The 15,799-nt window shown below is 29.8% G+C and overlaps 2 protein-coding genes across 4 annotated transcripts in view; one reads left to right on the top strand and one right to left on the bottom strand.

Annotated features, from left to right (window-relative positions):
• LOC129981330 (integrin beta-PS-like) overlaps positions 1 to 15,799 on the top strand; it is a 96,668-nt gene that overhangs the window by 32,138 nt on the left and 48,731 nt on the right. The window contains exons 9-13 of one of the 2 annotated variants that reach the window (XM_056092124.1): positions 498 to 761; positions 2,215 to 2,294; positions 4,234 to 4,285; positions 6,884 to 7,039; positions 8,432 to 8,574. In XM_056092124.1, the coding sequence (XP_055948099.1) occupies positions 498 to 761; positions 2,215 to 2,294; positions 4,234 to 4,285; positions 6,884 to 7,039; positions 8,432 to 8,574 (695 nt within the window). The remainder of the gene's footprint in view (positions 1 to 497; positions 762 to 2,214; positions 2,295 to 4,233; positions 4,286 to 6,883; positions 7,040 to 8,431; positions 8,575 to 15,799) is intronic. The other variant, XM_056092132.1, reaches the window with a different exon arrangement.
• LOC129981343 (uncharacterized) overlaps positions 12,199 to 15,799 on the bottom strand; it is a 46,876-nt gene continuing 43,275 nt past the window's right edge. The window contains exons 4-5 of one of the 2 annotated variants that reach the window (XM_056092160.1): positions 15,367 to 15,453; positions 12,199 to 12,262 (exon numbers count right to left, since the gene is read on the bottom strand). In XM_056092160.1, coding sequence (XP_055948135.1) covers positions 12,249 to 12,262; positions 15,367 to 15,453 — 101 coding nt within the window. In that variant the 3' untranslated portion in view covers positions 12,199 to 12,248. Of the gene's footprint in view, positions 12,263 to 14,638; positions 14,709 to 15,366; positions 15,454 to 15,799 lie in introns of those variants that run through there. The other variant, XM_056092169.1, reaches the window with a different exon arrangement.

Below are 15,799 nucleotides of genomic sequence, written 5' to 3'. Positions count from 1 at the left end.
ATAAGTTTTAAAAGGTTATAATTCGAAGCACTTATCACATGGGCAGGACTGTTAAAGAGTAATACAGGGTAATTTTTTTATTGTGAGTAATTTAACAGTTTGATACAGTTGTACTTATATTATTTATGCACTTGATGTTTGAAACGGATAGCTACAGAAATGTTTACAGGCATATATAGTCCACACAATTTAGCTTTTAGCATTTTAATATTGCAGCATAGTGATTTGTTATGGAACTTGTTAATACAAAATTGTATTCTGCTGGAATTTACCAATTTTTGAAGCCAATGATATTTAGTATCAAAATGAATGTGTAATTTTTTTTTTAATATTTGATTTTTTTGTTCATCCAAAAACAAGAAAATCGGATTTAACATCTGGTTTGAATAGTAAAAATTTTAACACTTATCCACAAAGAATTTTGGCACAATTAATCTGAAGTTTTCTGATTGAAGAAATAAATATTATAGATTATCAATTCTTTTTTTGTGCTACAGTTAGGTGGTATTATAGCGCCTAATGACGAAAGATGTCATTTGGACAAAAAAGGATATTATACCATGAGTTCCGAGCTGGACTACCCATCTTTGAGCCAAATCAATAAGCAAATCAGAGATCACAAAATCAACATGATTTTTGCTGTAACCAGCGATCAGGTGCTTTTGTATGACAAGTTGAGCAAAAGATTGGCCGGGTCAAGCACAGGAAAACTAGAGTCGGATTCTTCTAATGTTGTGGATCTTGTTAGACAGCAATATGATGTAAGTATAATACAATTAGAAATCAGATAGAAAATTTACTTTTTATGTTTTGAAAATGTTTATAATTTTGAATGTTGAAAGTGATTAGAAATAAAAATGCATAAATCGGCGAAAATATTCGGATCAAAAATATTTCTTGATTTTATCATTCTTTTTAGTCACACTTAAATACACTGAAAAACTTTCAGTTTTTCAGATTGTATTTCATAAGTATTAACAGTGATATGTAATAATGAAAATGGCAATAAATGATTGTCATAATTTCAGTGCACGAAATATTTTACGTCTGAGAACCAAAATTCATGTAATTTTTCTAAATTAAATCCATTGCAGTGCAGTTTTTTGTTGTCTAATTAGATGACATTTTATTCTGGAAAGATGTTTCCATATTAATTCTACTGGAATATTTCAAATATTTAAGGATTTCTCTCCATTTATGTTTCAAATTACAATATATATGAATAATTTAGCACATGGTTTTACATTTGTAATAGCTAAAAATATTGTTAAGCGATGCATGGTCTAGGTCAGGCACCATAGTTTAACCCCTTTGCGTACAATGGCATGTCTAACACACGCATTGCGTCATTGAATTTTTAATCTGCAATTAAGTGAAAGTATTAAGTAATTTAAAATGCAAAAATCACTCACAAACGCTTTATTATCTCAAAGCTCCTTATATTATTATAGGAATCAAAATAACAATAAATATCCCAGATAGGATGTCATCTAATTAGGAAATTAAATAAATTCGTAAGTCAAAAGATTAAATTTAGTTTTTTTTTTTGTAAGATACACAATTGATTTAAAAATTTAATATGTATCACTTGTGAATGAAGAGACTCTTTTGACACTTTATATCATGAATTAGAATTCTTGAATCGCATACGCTTTGGATATATACAAGATATATATACCAGGCTATACTTTTTAAATCATATTCATTTTAACGAAAGAAGCGAAATATTTTATAGAACTTCTGAACTTTATAAAAATAATTGCTTTTTTTTCAACATTTTTGAGACAATTTCTATCAAAAATTTGATATACTATTCAGCTATTCAAAAATCAAAATTTTTGTACATAACAGAAGTTTCTATTACAGTAAAGATACTACAAGAAAAATCGTTAAATAAGTCTTTGCATCAGAAGTAACATTTAAACCAAAAATCTTACAGCTTTTACAAAATATTCAAAATGAAAAAGTGCCTGAATAAATTAAAGAAGATATAGAAAAACCGTTTTTAAAAAGTCATCGTAATCATGTAATATGAAATTCAGATTCAATTAAAACTGGATTAGAAAAACGATTTATAATTAAAATTGTCTACAAATTAAAGCATTTTAATTTCATTTTTTTTTTGACTGAAATATTTTTAAATCGTTTTTTACAATTAATCGATTAATTATTAAAATTAATCGAAAACGATTAATTATTTTAAATCGTTTTCAGAAAATAACATCCGCTGTTGAGATGACAGATGACGTAGACGAGACGAATATTCGGTTATCATATTATTCCAGTTGCCTTGGGTGAGATATTTCTTCAACAATTCCAAATTGTTTTTGATTATAAAAGATATTTAAGAATAATAAAATAATAATGATAAATATTTAGAATTTTTAAAATTATCTTCTAAAATTATTTCTGTTTCAAATGTTATTTTATTCTTACCTTTTCCTGTATTTTTATTTGATATTTTAGCCTTCAGTATAATTGTAATATGTTAGAAAATAGTCATATGCGTAAGTTAAAAATTAGGTATATGATAGATTATTTAGCATTTTATTCGAAGACTCATGATTGCACAGTTCGTACAATCAATTTTCAGTTCAAATGTAAATTCATCACTGATTCTGCAGAAATTATTGGATGTTTGTAAATATGTTATGCTTGATTTTCAAATATCTTTTAATTTCTAACCATCGTATGAATCTTTGGATAAAATATTTGAAATTTTTTTCAATGTTTTTAGTAATATTCTAAGCTTATCCATTACGATTTCAAAAACTAAATTTATAGCAGAGAATTGTTTAAATTTGTTTAAATGCACTTAAAACAATTGAAAATATACAAAATTATCATAATTGCTTTTATAATTTTAGATTATTAGAATTATTTTTATTGAATAAAGCTAATGACAAATGCTCGAATGAAATAAAAACTGGTACATAGCTCATTACAACTCCCACGAACCAGCTGTATGGTTTCCCACATTAACAAAATATCATTAAAGTTGGTTAAATGTATTGAAACTGAGGTTAATTAGATGTACTTAGTAAAAGACTCACAAATCTTTGTAAATAATTGAGTAAACCAAACTAAATTAAAAATTAACTGTCGTCTTTTACTTCCTGGATATACGAGTACAACAGAGGAGAATTGTTTCACGTATTTAACAATATATGAGATATTGTCATTTTTATAGCCACGATGATGCTTTGTCCGATTCGTATTAAAAATGACTCATTAATGGGCATGAAAGCGATCATAAACGCTTATTAGATAGAAGAAAGGTAATCTTATTAACTAAGAATCCCAAATGTGCATCTCCACATAGTTACTCAGCTGGAGTATTCTCCCCTCAGCTTTTTCCTGTACTAACACGATATGGCGCGTTTTATGCTTCATAACATAATAAAGAAAAATGAATATAAATTTGGAAATAAAATTTCCATCGATGGGTCCAAATCTCGATATTGATTTAAAATATTGACTATAAGAAACAAATATTAAATTTCACTCGTTTAAGACGTTGCATTTTCCATTTATTGCTCTCACGTTTTAGCAGATATACAAACCGATAAAAGACAAGACCAACCTTTTGACGGATTGGATCCAATTTTGATGCAAATCTACAATTCTAATGATGACAAATTTCACCCGTCTAGCTATTAGCGTTTATGAATGATTGTTCTCACATGGACAGGCGCAGGATTCTTCCAAAACTTGACAAAAGGGAAAGAAGATCTATTTCAAATTTTATGCCTGTAATTTTTAACGTTGGCATAATTTCAAAATTGTGATCATTGGATCCAGGAAGAATATGAAGATTCATCAATATTTAGAGGTGGAATTTTTTGTTAACAATTGATACTTGTAAACCTGATATATTAATAAACTATTAAACTTATTCAAATTCCTTTTGTATTCAAGTTTCAATATAATCAAAGTATTTAAAAAAGTAAGAATAAATATTATGGATTTCCTTTTGATAAGTGATCCTTAAATGTACACGGCAATGATTAAAGAAAGAAAGAAAAAAAAGCAACTTTGCAAATTCCATATCATACAGGTGAAGACCCCCCCCCCTGCTAAATTTTAAATCATTCCTGTGCACGCAATGATATATTTCGCATCAAATACAGAGAAATCTATATCCCGATATAGTTCAATGTGTAGAACGTTGTTATTTGATTTTAAAATATTATGGATTTCAAAAGCATCTAAGAAGTGAATTTTTAATTTCAGAGACAAAAAAGAGCAAACTAATGTATGCAGAGGCCTAAAAGTAGGACAAAATGTAAGTACTCAATTAAAATTCTATAACATTTAGGATATTAATATTTGGGATTGTAGAATATTTTCAACAATGATGATTATTTTAGATTGATGATGCGATATGCATTACTTATTTATAACATTCCGGTATCCCTCAGTTTATTAAATTTTACCCTATTTTCCATTCCTGATAGAGAAAAATAAGTACCAAAAATTCATTGTAATTGTAAAAATCAGTAATAATTAAAAATAATTATTTATCATTGATATTTGGGATCAAGAAGATTTTTAAGAAAATTAGTTTACAAATGTTGGGGAAAAAAACGAGAAATTGTTTGAGCGTTTCATGACTTCTCATTATTCTAAGATTCTAAAAATAGTATCTGTTATCTTTTATATAACATTTCCACCCTGCATTAAAAATATAATTTCGAAATGATAAAAAATTGTTAACCCTCCCCCCCCCCCGCCTTCCCCAAGCTTCATGTGCACTTACTGAAGTATTTGACATATTCCTTCATTTTCATTTTTTATTTCAAATTAGAACGACTGAAATATTAAAACCTATTTTAAAGATTATGGCTAACACCTACAAAGACTGTTAAATTTCAGTTAATTCACTGAACCTTTCCTCTCAAATTTTCTGATATCCATTTTGTTTTAGACGTTAGCTTTAAGTCGGTCGAATCCCTTTTTTAAAACCTGGTGGAAAGTTTGGAAAACACCTCGTCAATTTGAACCGTTTTTATATGAGGGAGTTATCTGCACCAGTAACAATTTCTTCAAATTTCAATGCCAAGAAATTGCGTATGCTTGGAAATCGGGTTAACAGTAAAAAAGAACAATGGTACTACCATTCTTTCATTCTAAGATTTACCACACGTTTTAAAAATGTTTTTAAATTGAAAATAAAAATTTTATGTTAAATATTTTTATGTAGGTACCATAAATATCAAGTTAAGCATGGAAGATTTAGTTGAAATTCTATACGACCAATAACGCTGCCGAACCAGTTGATGGCGAAAAGACAAGAGACTTCAAAAAGTGTTCATACCTTTATCTGATTAGCACTATATAATCCTTTCTGATAGATCTTAAAAATTTCCTAATATGTATAATTGACACTTTATGTATAAGAAAGCTATTAATTTTTTTTTGTGTGTGTGTGTGTGTGAATTCTGGTTGTGCACGATATTAGATAGATTAATTTAAATTTTTTGATTGAAACATCTGTTAGGATAGAAAACGTTTTATTTAGCAAAAGTACTCAGAGGTATACAAATGAGATCAATTGTATGGAAAATCTCGCATGTGTAGTTTCAATTCTGAAATTTTTTCCAATATACCCAATCATAGATAACGAGAACATAAAAAAAAATCATTTTAAAAAGAATAATTTTGAAATTATATTAAAACCATTCGATACAATTTGTTGCAGGTCAAGAAAAAACTTAAGTAATTAACAAAAAATGTGTTATGAAAAAACAACACTAGTTTAAGCAAGTAACCAGAAGGGCATTACGAGGGTCGTGAAGTAACCAATTGCTGATATTTAAACGAACAATTCGAGAAATTCTGCTTATACTAAAAATTAAAATAAATGGTAAATACTGAATTCACAATTCATTTGCATGACCCAGAACAGTTACAGGTAACAAAGAACAGAGATAAGAACAATAAATCAGAATTTAAAAAAATCATTGATTAAATATATTTATGCATACTGTTTATGTAATAGTTAATTGCCATATTCTTAGAAGTATATGGAAGTAAAATAATTGATATTTATTTCACTTTTTTTGGTATATCTCAATTTTTTCTCAATAAAATATCTGTCTCAATACATTTTTTCTATCTTATCCATTTCTGCTTTAGAAAATTTTATAATATACGTTATATTAACACAATGCGTACAGCGCACTACGCGTCCCAGGGCCAGCACATTTTTGAACGCTCTAAAATTATGCTTGACAAGCAATAGGATGCATATATGCACATTTTTAATTTGCATTTGGTATTTACATAATACATTTTACATATTTATATAAAGTATTCTTAAATATTACTATATATTTTGTATATGTATTTATTATAAATGATTTTGTATTTTTTTTTGTAACTATTATTTATTTCACAGACTTTAGAGTGTGATATTTGGTTAAGCATATTACCTTGTGCAAAGGTGTTCGGCACGATTTGCAGCAGTATCTTGTTTTAAGACATTAAGGACCGCTCACGAATTTTCTCGTATTTCGCGTTCCATCTGTTATTGCTTCATAAATAACAAAGTTATGATGATTTTAGAGCGTACGAGTTTGTTTACAAACGTGCTGTCCCAGGCGTATGTCTTACAGATTTCTTTGCGGTCGTTAATGTGTTAAATATTATGGTGATTGGTTATGCATCGATTCAGCCGGGGGAAAAAACATGAAAACGAGATATCTCGTGATCCGGCCTCGACGCTCGGCCTGCTGAAAACGAGAAATCTCGTGATCCAGCCCCAACGCTCGGCCTGCTGAAAACGAGAAATCTCGTGACCAGTACGCAATGTGTTGATTATCAGAAGTTAAATATTTTTTATGCATAATATGTTGAATGGATTATTTTTTTAACCACTTAGGTAACTTTTGAGGTAAATCTTGAATATGCCTTCTGTCCCCAAGAAGCAAGCGAAAGAAGACGAACTTTCCACATCTTTCCCGTCGGTCTGCACGATCAGCTCACGATCCATCTAGAAATGATGTGCGAATGCGATTGCGAGAAGCCTGAAAATGGGGTAATTTTATTATAATTTTCCCAATTTAACTATACTCTTTTTTTTATTTATGTGTAATTTTCACAATTACCTTTTTAAAATTAAAAAAATTCTTACATTATTTCGTCAATATAGTACATAGCAATAATATTTGGTTATTGGAAAATACATTGAGAAAAGTTATTTTTTCCCTATGTATGCATAATGGGGTCATGCAGGCTAAATTCTGTTTTTATTTATGCGAGAAAAAGTATGAGAAATATTAAAAATTTTTTAAAAAAAAATTGATGAAAAATAGGAACAATTTATATGTTAAAAAATTGATATAATTAAAAAGATAATTTTTTGAACTGTAAGATGATGGAAAAATAATTTGTTTGCTGTAATATTTTCGGAAGTTATAGTGAGAAAACGCTAAAATTTGGTTTTACAGATTAATTAAAATTTTTTAAAAAGAAAAAAATAATCTCTCCTAGGTGCACATTCCCACTTTCCAAAGTATATTTGTGCCGAATTCGGTACTTCAATCTCACAACATATGGCCTGTCGTATACTGACAAACACCTTTATTATAAGTAGATACATATGATCAATGAATAAATCATTATTTATTTTTTTATTTTAAATAAAGTTGCACTGAAATAAGAAGTATTGATTACAAAATTTATTAAAAACTCTGTTTTCAGTTTTATATCATCTTTTCCTCTTCTAAAAATAAAATTATAAGATGGTTAAAAAAATGTAAAAATATTGCGATGATTACAGTTTATTAATTTATTTTTGAATTATCTTTCAATCTTCCTTTTTTCAATAATTGGAGACTGGGAATGGAAAGACACAGTATTTGTTAAATTACTAAATTAATAGAAGACGAAAAATAAATTTATGGTCAATTTCGTCACTTTCTGTCTTCGCCAGGCCAGTGGTACTTACTTCGTATTCCTTTCACTTTAAAATAAAAATCTCTTAAGCTCTTCTATCAATATAAGTAAATATATTTACAATCACCTAATACGATTCTTTTTTTTAATATACAGTGTGATTTTTTAAGAACTTTTTTAATATTCTTTTAATATGTTAAAGGACTGATAAAATAATACTGATCGCAGGAATAATCATGGCATCTACTATATTCTCCACGTCACTCATTGCAATACTTATGCCAATAGCGCTTTTCAACTATCTTGAGAGTATTGACTATTTCTTATTTCTAGGGAAAAAAGAAGGATGGGGTATTAATTTCGTTTTCTATTTTCCATTACTACCAACAATTGTGAAATCAAAGTAAAATTTTATTCCAAATACATGATTTGTAAAAATTTGTATTTTCTTTTTGCTATATAGAAATTCTTTAAGTTTTAATAAAAAAAAATGGCATTGCAAATTTATAAAAAAGATTTTGCCTACCCACAGGAAGCTTTCAGCCCTAAATGCAGCGGAGGTAATGGCACTTTTGAATGTGGCATTTGCAACTGCAATGCCCAGAGATATGGAAAAGAATGTGAATGCGATGCAAGTGACACGGACCCATTCCTAGAAGTCAAAGGATGCTTCAAGTAAGTCCTTTTTACATAATTTTGTACTTTATGTTGCAATTTCGTTCATGTTATTAAAGATCAGAGGGGTGGTCTCTCTTAAACTTTCTCACATACTCCTTAATAGAAATCTTGATGGACCTCCTCCTATAAAAAATTTTGGACCTTGGGCAAGGTATTGAATAATGTGAGTGCTCAGCTTTTTATCTTGCTAGTAATGTGTATGGGCCTTTTGTGCTTCGTAATATAAAGAAAACAGAGTATAAAATCTGGACGCCTTTTTGACCGAATAAAAAAAAATACTGTTGCAGGGTCTACAAGCTGTTTGGTAACAAGATAACATGTCAAATTTCATTTGTCTAAGTTGATTACGTTTTCAGCTATCGCATTTACTTTACGTACATACATTACAGACTGACAGACAGTGATCCGTTTTCGGACTTGGTCCAGAATTAGATACGAGTTAGCGCACTAGATGCCAAAGCAGTGTTCCAAATTTTATTCATGTAGCATTTTTTTTAACAATTTGTAGCTATCGCGATTTCTGGCATTCTAACAGACAAAATTCATTTGAACTACTTTCATTCAAAATTTGGTTGAAGTTTACAAATTTGGTGTAAAGATAACATGCCAAATTTCATCTATCTAGCTCAAAACATTTTTGTACTATCACCCACAGACATAATTTCAAAAAATGTTTTTTTGAACTCTGGTGGATCTGAGACGCCGCCGCCAATTCAGATATGTTGCGGTCCTAAGCAATAACGTCAGGAGGCCTCTCTTTTAATAAGATGGTCAATCTAGGTTGGCATTGCGGCACATTTTTAAATATATCTATAATTTATTTTAAGTTAATATCCTTTTTTTTTATTAATTTTATAGATACATTTTTAAATTTCTGTTATGATAGAGACCACAGCAGACACAGACCAAAATTGAAGCAAATGTTCGATTTTATAAATATTCTAATAATCAAGTGAATATAATAAGACAAATAGGAACCTGACCTAGTTATTCTTGATAAAATCTTAATATTATTCTAATAATTTACTATTCGAAGAATTTTTATTTAAACTGATTTATTTGATACTAGAAAAGAATATTTTTTAATTGGCCTACTTGTAGCCCCCTCTCAATCAACTGGCTTTAAAAAATGCCTGGTTAGAGATCCGAAACTGTTGAGAAGTGGAATTTCATCGCAATTTCGAGGTCGAAATTTTTGACAGTGAAAATATTTTGTTGTTTCTAATGGCATTTGTCATAGACAAGCCCGCTGACTTTAGAAGGCAGTGATTTTAAGCCAAGGGTTTAATTTTGTAACAAATATTTCATTTCAAATTTTTTATTTACGAATATTTCATAAAGAAAGAAATAAAAATTTACTGAAAAAAAGCTTATAAACATGGTGTTAAAGATAAAAATTTGGTGAAATGTGAAACTAAATTGATAAGCTTATTAAAAAAGGCGTTTCCTAGTGTCACTATCTAGAGCTGCAAAATGCCACTGCACAAATTAAATGTAATTAAAAAATGAAAAATCGCTGTTAGAATCACGTTACCTTTCTTTTTTATATATGGAAAAAAACTTTTTTTTTTTTTGTCGTGTGACTATTTAAGCCAAATTTTTGCGCAGTAGCTTCTGAGGGTAAAGACCCCTGAGCACCCGAGGACAGAAGTCTGACTTCTTGCTCAAATGAAGATAGCACACACACACTTGCTTGCACGACCCCTTTTTACAGGGGGCTCATTCACGCACCCCACAGAGGGAACACAAGGAAAAAAAAACCGAACCAGGACTCGAACCCGGAACGCCTAGATCACGGGGAAGACGCGTTACCCCTAGGCCAGGACGCCGGCGTAAAAAAAACTTCTGTTCTTTATGAAAGATCACACAAATTCAATATTAAACATTTCTGTCATTACGCGATTTATAATCTTCTGTTTCTTATTTCAGAAGCAAAAATTTAAGTCAAGTTTTTAAAAAATGGACTTTTTTTTTCTTCTTTTAATGACCAGTCTTACGTCACCTTTGTTTAAATTTCATTGCATATTTAAAAAAAAACTGAAACTACGTGATCCTTTAAAAATAATAAAAGAAATGGAGATACCATCTTAGAATAAAATTATTTATTATATTTTAAATATATAGCATAGGTAAGCTGAATACTTTTCAACATCTGGAATGCTCAGGGTATAGCACTGAAGTAACAATTTTAGAGTTCACTATAGATCCTGCAGGGAAGATGCGTAACTTTTACAGGTTAAGAGCCACTCGAGTTAGAGGAATTCGGCTCCACTAAGACACGTGCATGACTTGTCCTACTCCCCCCCCCAAGTCTTATGTATGTGAAGTAGCATAAGTAGAATTTTTGTTGTCACTTGAGTTCCGCCAAAGTCCAAGTGTTTAATCTGTGGTACAGTCATTGAGATATTTTGCTAAGAAAAGAATCATTTTGGATTTTTTTTTACAGTGATAAATGATTTAATAGAATCAGATCTATTACAAATATTGGAATGTCTTTTCGACCATTTTTTAAAATTTTTCCTCTGTGTTTACAAGCTGTTCAATTAGCATTCTAGTTACGATTTTAAGAGGTTTAACAAGCATCAGTTTATGCAGTTCAATGTAATTTCAGCAAACATCAGTGTATGGCGTTCAGTGTAATTTCAGCAAACATCAGTGTATGGAGTTCAGTGCAATTTCAGCAAACATCAGTGTATGGAGTTCAGTGCAATTTCAGCAAACATTAGTGTATGGAGTTCAATGTAATTTCAGCAAACATCAGTGTATGGTATTCAGTGCAATTTCAGCAGTGTATGGCGTTCAGTGTAATTTCAGCAAACATCAGTGTATGGCGTTCAGTGCAATTTCAGCAGACATCAATGCATGGAGTTCAGTGTAATTTAAACAAGCATGGATGTATTTAGTCCTGATTTATATAAAACAAAGAAGTATTTTTGATAAATCATGTAGATTTAAACTCAAATATTTATTTGAAATGGTACAATCGGATGTTATAATCCAAAAATCGACTATCAATTAGTGATGTTTTGTAAGACTTCTTTGTCAAAAGAGAGAAAAAATATTGTTTTGAAACAGCAGGTAGTTGGTTATCTCAGAAAAAGTAACAAGGATTTCTGGCGGAAGAATTTCTATTGTTTTAATTGTAACAATTCTTGCTCTGTTCGGGTTGCAGACTACAATTATCGAATAACATGGTTTGTATTATGTATTTCTTCAGGAGTATCCGTGTGAAAAAAAAACAGAGATGAACTTATTTATGTTTATATGTTTAACAAATATTAATTTAGGTAACTTATATTTTAAATTTTTATATCTTCTACTTTTTATTCACCGGTTCTTTATCAAGCAAACGATTTTGAATTTTAAAAAATACTTATATTAGCTGAACAAACAAACAAAAAAAAAATCGAACCATAACACTGAGTTGGCTACATTTTTGTTGAATGGAAACTCAGTTCTAATTGGAATTCCTGTTGAGCTGTCTCTACTATTGATAGACACAGGTATGCTTTCAAAGACGAGACAAATTACGAAATGAAGTGCAGAACTCTGTCCTTTAATGTTCCTGGTACTTGGCCAAATCTTTTGAATTCGCAGAGAATTTCTTTCAGTGGTATATTATTTTTGTATTTAATTGCATGGGAAAAAGTCGTTCTTATTGAAAAATAGCATTATTTGTCGAAATCTGAAACTTAAAAAAATAGAATGAGAAATTAGGCCACTTTGAAACATTTTTTATACATGTCAGGCAATTTTAGTATGTTACTAGTGAATGTAAATATTGTTGTTAATATTTTTCAAAAAGTAGACCTATTTATTTCTGTATGTCAGAGTGTAAGCTTATTAAAAGTAGGTTTACTCTTAATTATTTTCGTTTATTAAAAATAGACTTGCTGATATTTTAGCACATTTTTCCTTAAATTTTTTCATTAAAAACATGCCTTACAGAAATGTAATTCATGGATAATTTTATGTCTTCTGAATTAAATTGTTTTTTTAAGATTTTATGTGGATTTTGGAAGAAAATCCTATATTTAAAGAAATATCAATTGCGGTTGGTAATCAAAATCATGTTTTGAACATGAATGTTAACTCGACTCTGCAAAGTATTCGTAAACGAAATACAAATAATTTACATAGATGAGCCCAAGAGTTATTTCGATTTTTATATTCTACTTATTTCTGGTGTTAACTACTTATTCATGAGTTGCGTAGAAGTAGCTTAGCATATCAAATATTATCATATCAAAGTTTGCTTAACATATCAAATGAAATTACAGCTCTAAAAATCATTTAGTTATAATTTTATTTTGACAATTTCAAATAATATTTATTTTAAAATTTATTACACAACGCAACATCAAGAATTCGTCAGAATGTTAAGAATTCTGAATTTAAGATTAAGATAAGATTTTTGACTTAAGATTTTTTTAAAGAAGAAAAGTTGCCAGCAAAATTAACCCTTTAAAGGGTCATTTTTTTTTCTAGTCATATTATGTTAAAATATTTTTAGGCTTGAAATAAGAATAAGAAAAGGGATTCATTTAGCTTATTAGATAAATTTAATTTGATTCATTAATTAAATTGGTTAATTAATAATTAAGTAGCAACCAAGACACGTCATTTTGTGTAAGATAAAGAACTGATGCATCTAAGTTTCTGTCTTTCTAAAAAAATGTGTCAGAACTTATGCCAACCTACATAATTTCATACAAAGATAGATAAATTTGGTGGGAAGCATACTTCCCACCAAGTAAATATGGAAGTAAAATATCATAATAAATACCGAAGGATTCAGAAGTCCGTTAACACTTGAAAATTCAACAATGTAGGAAGAGAGGGAAAAATTGACACACATGCTTGAAATGACAGTAGGTTTTATTGAAACCAAAAACAAATTTAAAAAAAGAGCAAAAATAGGAAAAATTTGCCTAATATGCTATGGATCGACGAAGCCCATTTCACATTCCTAGGGTCTCTCAACTCTGGCAACTGCCGAATTTAGACTACCTAAAATCCTAAAACTGTCGTGGTAATCCTACTGCATGATGAGAAAGTCATGATGTCATGTGGATTTACCGCATCTATCGTGATCGGACCCTTTTTCTTCGAGGAAATGTTTGGTTCTGCTTTTCAAACTGTGAGCGCGAGGTAAGCCTATATGTTACAGAATCGCATCGTCCCTAGCCTGGCTGATAAACACTTTCTGAAAGGTATGACTTTTATTTAAGATGCTGCTACACTCCATACGCAACATGTGTGAAAGATCATGTTTGAGCTCCCACGTCTCCAGATCTTAGTCCGTGTGATTATTGGTTGTGGAGTTACCTGAAGTTGCAAGTCGCGATCATCAAACCTCATTAAGAATGCTAAAAGACAACATCTGATGACAATTTCTCACCTCTGTACAGTGCTGTTCGCCACATTCTCTTTAGTGTTTGTTATAAAGAACATAGTCTTTGCTAAAAATCAATTGTTCTACTAATAATTGTTTTTGTTATCATAGGAAGTGCCATGTTTGCACTTTTGCATGTTGGCCAGTTTTTGCACTTCTTTTTGTTTCAATAAAACTCCATATCATTTCAAGCATGTGTGTAAAGTTTTACTTCTCTACCTATATTATTCCGTAAATTATTAAATTTTCAAATGCTAACGGACTTTTGAATCACCCGATATTTACAAAAAGCAAATTAAATACAGCATGTACTATACTTCAGCCACTAAATTGAAAAAAAGAATGCTATACTTAGTATCGGGTATGATGCAATTTTCCAACTATGATAACTAGTTGCTAATGTGGGAAGCTCTCTTTTTTTGGACCTCGACTTGATACCCATTCCACTAAATAAAGAAACCATCACGATATTGTTCTGAGCAAAAAGATTGGAAACATACGCTAATGTATTTTCTCCTCCCCAGCCAACGCTTTATTTTGGGCAGAAGCCAGTTCCACATCTCAGGGCGGTTAGACGGCGACTATAAACCCAGCTCTCAGAAGCCACTGAACTTCTAAACTATCTGCTGATTTACATAGGAGGGTAAAAGGGCAGGAGTTGTAACCTGGAGAATGTTTCTTCTTTTATTCGTTTCTTTATTTCTTCTCCATTTTTAGTTTTCTCATTCAGACTTTTCTAGAAAGAATAGAAGATCATTATGGGAAAAAGCAGGACTGGATTAAAACCTGTAGGAGTGCTTAGGCAATGCAGATTTTTGCTCCCCTCATCTTTTTTCGTTCCATCTTTCATGACCCCCTATCTTTTTAGATATTTTTATTTATTCTGTGTATAAGCAGTTTCTCGTATACATAGTATAGAGAAAGTATAGTAATTGTAAAAAACTCAAACTCGAGATTCTGATGAATTTCCACATTTTAAACCTCCTTCGTTTCGAAAAACACATTTTTGGAAAATGTCCGTTTGTAACAAAGATAAAAAATAGTATGACAAACAGAAAAAAGATTTAATTATGGATCACCTTCAAGAGAATCGGTGTCAATATATTGTGCATACAAATTTCAATTTAAAAATAAATTTAAATGAAATGGTAGAAGTATTAAAAACTTTTAATCAAAATTTGAATTTTTTTAATGGACAATTTTCCAAAGCTGGTGATTGATGAATTAATCAATCAACTACAAAAAATGTGCCCTACACTAATTTGTAAGTGAATTTGAGAGCATGAAAAGAGATTATAGGAATGTTCTGAAATTTGATGACACAAGATTTTAATTTGAATACAGTCGAATACAGAAAGTAAATGACAATTAAATGAAAACAGAAATTATATTACCTGGAAAATAAATCAAACAAATCTGAAGAATTTTCCTCCTGGAATTTGCAGGGTCTTTAGTCACTTGCTTATTTTGCCTGTTTGATACTGAAGAGCAGGAAATAAAATAATTTTTACCTTTATATATGGCAAAATAGGGAGATATTTGCCTTACATTTTTGATTATATTTGTTGAAATGAAAATTATATAGATAATAACAAAAATAATAACGTTTTCTTCCATTTATACTTATCTTCGGAGAATAATTCTCTTTTTAATTTTTTAGCCAGATTATATCTATTTATAAAAAATGAATCTCTGTGTGTAAGTGCCTGTGTCAGTGTGTTCTCACTTTTCAAGCTAGACTTTTTGACGTTAATGTAGCTATCAGATTTTGCACATATCTATAATTGGATAGATAATATATATATATTGGATAGATAAAGTGTGCAC

This window comes from Argiope bruennichi, chromosome 1 (genome assembly GCF_947563725.1).
Source record: "Argiope bruennichi chromosome 1, qqArgBrue1.1, whole genome shotgun sequence".
NCBI classification, from domain to species: domain Eukaryota; kingdom Metazoa; phylum Arthropoda; class Arachnida; order Araneae; family Araneidae; genus Argiope; species Argiope bruennichi.
The sequence above is the reverse complement of the archived record's forward strand: the minus strand, read 5'-3'. Positions and strand labels throughout refer to the sequence as shown.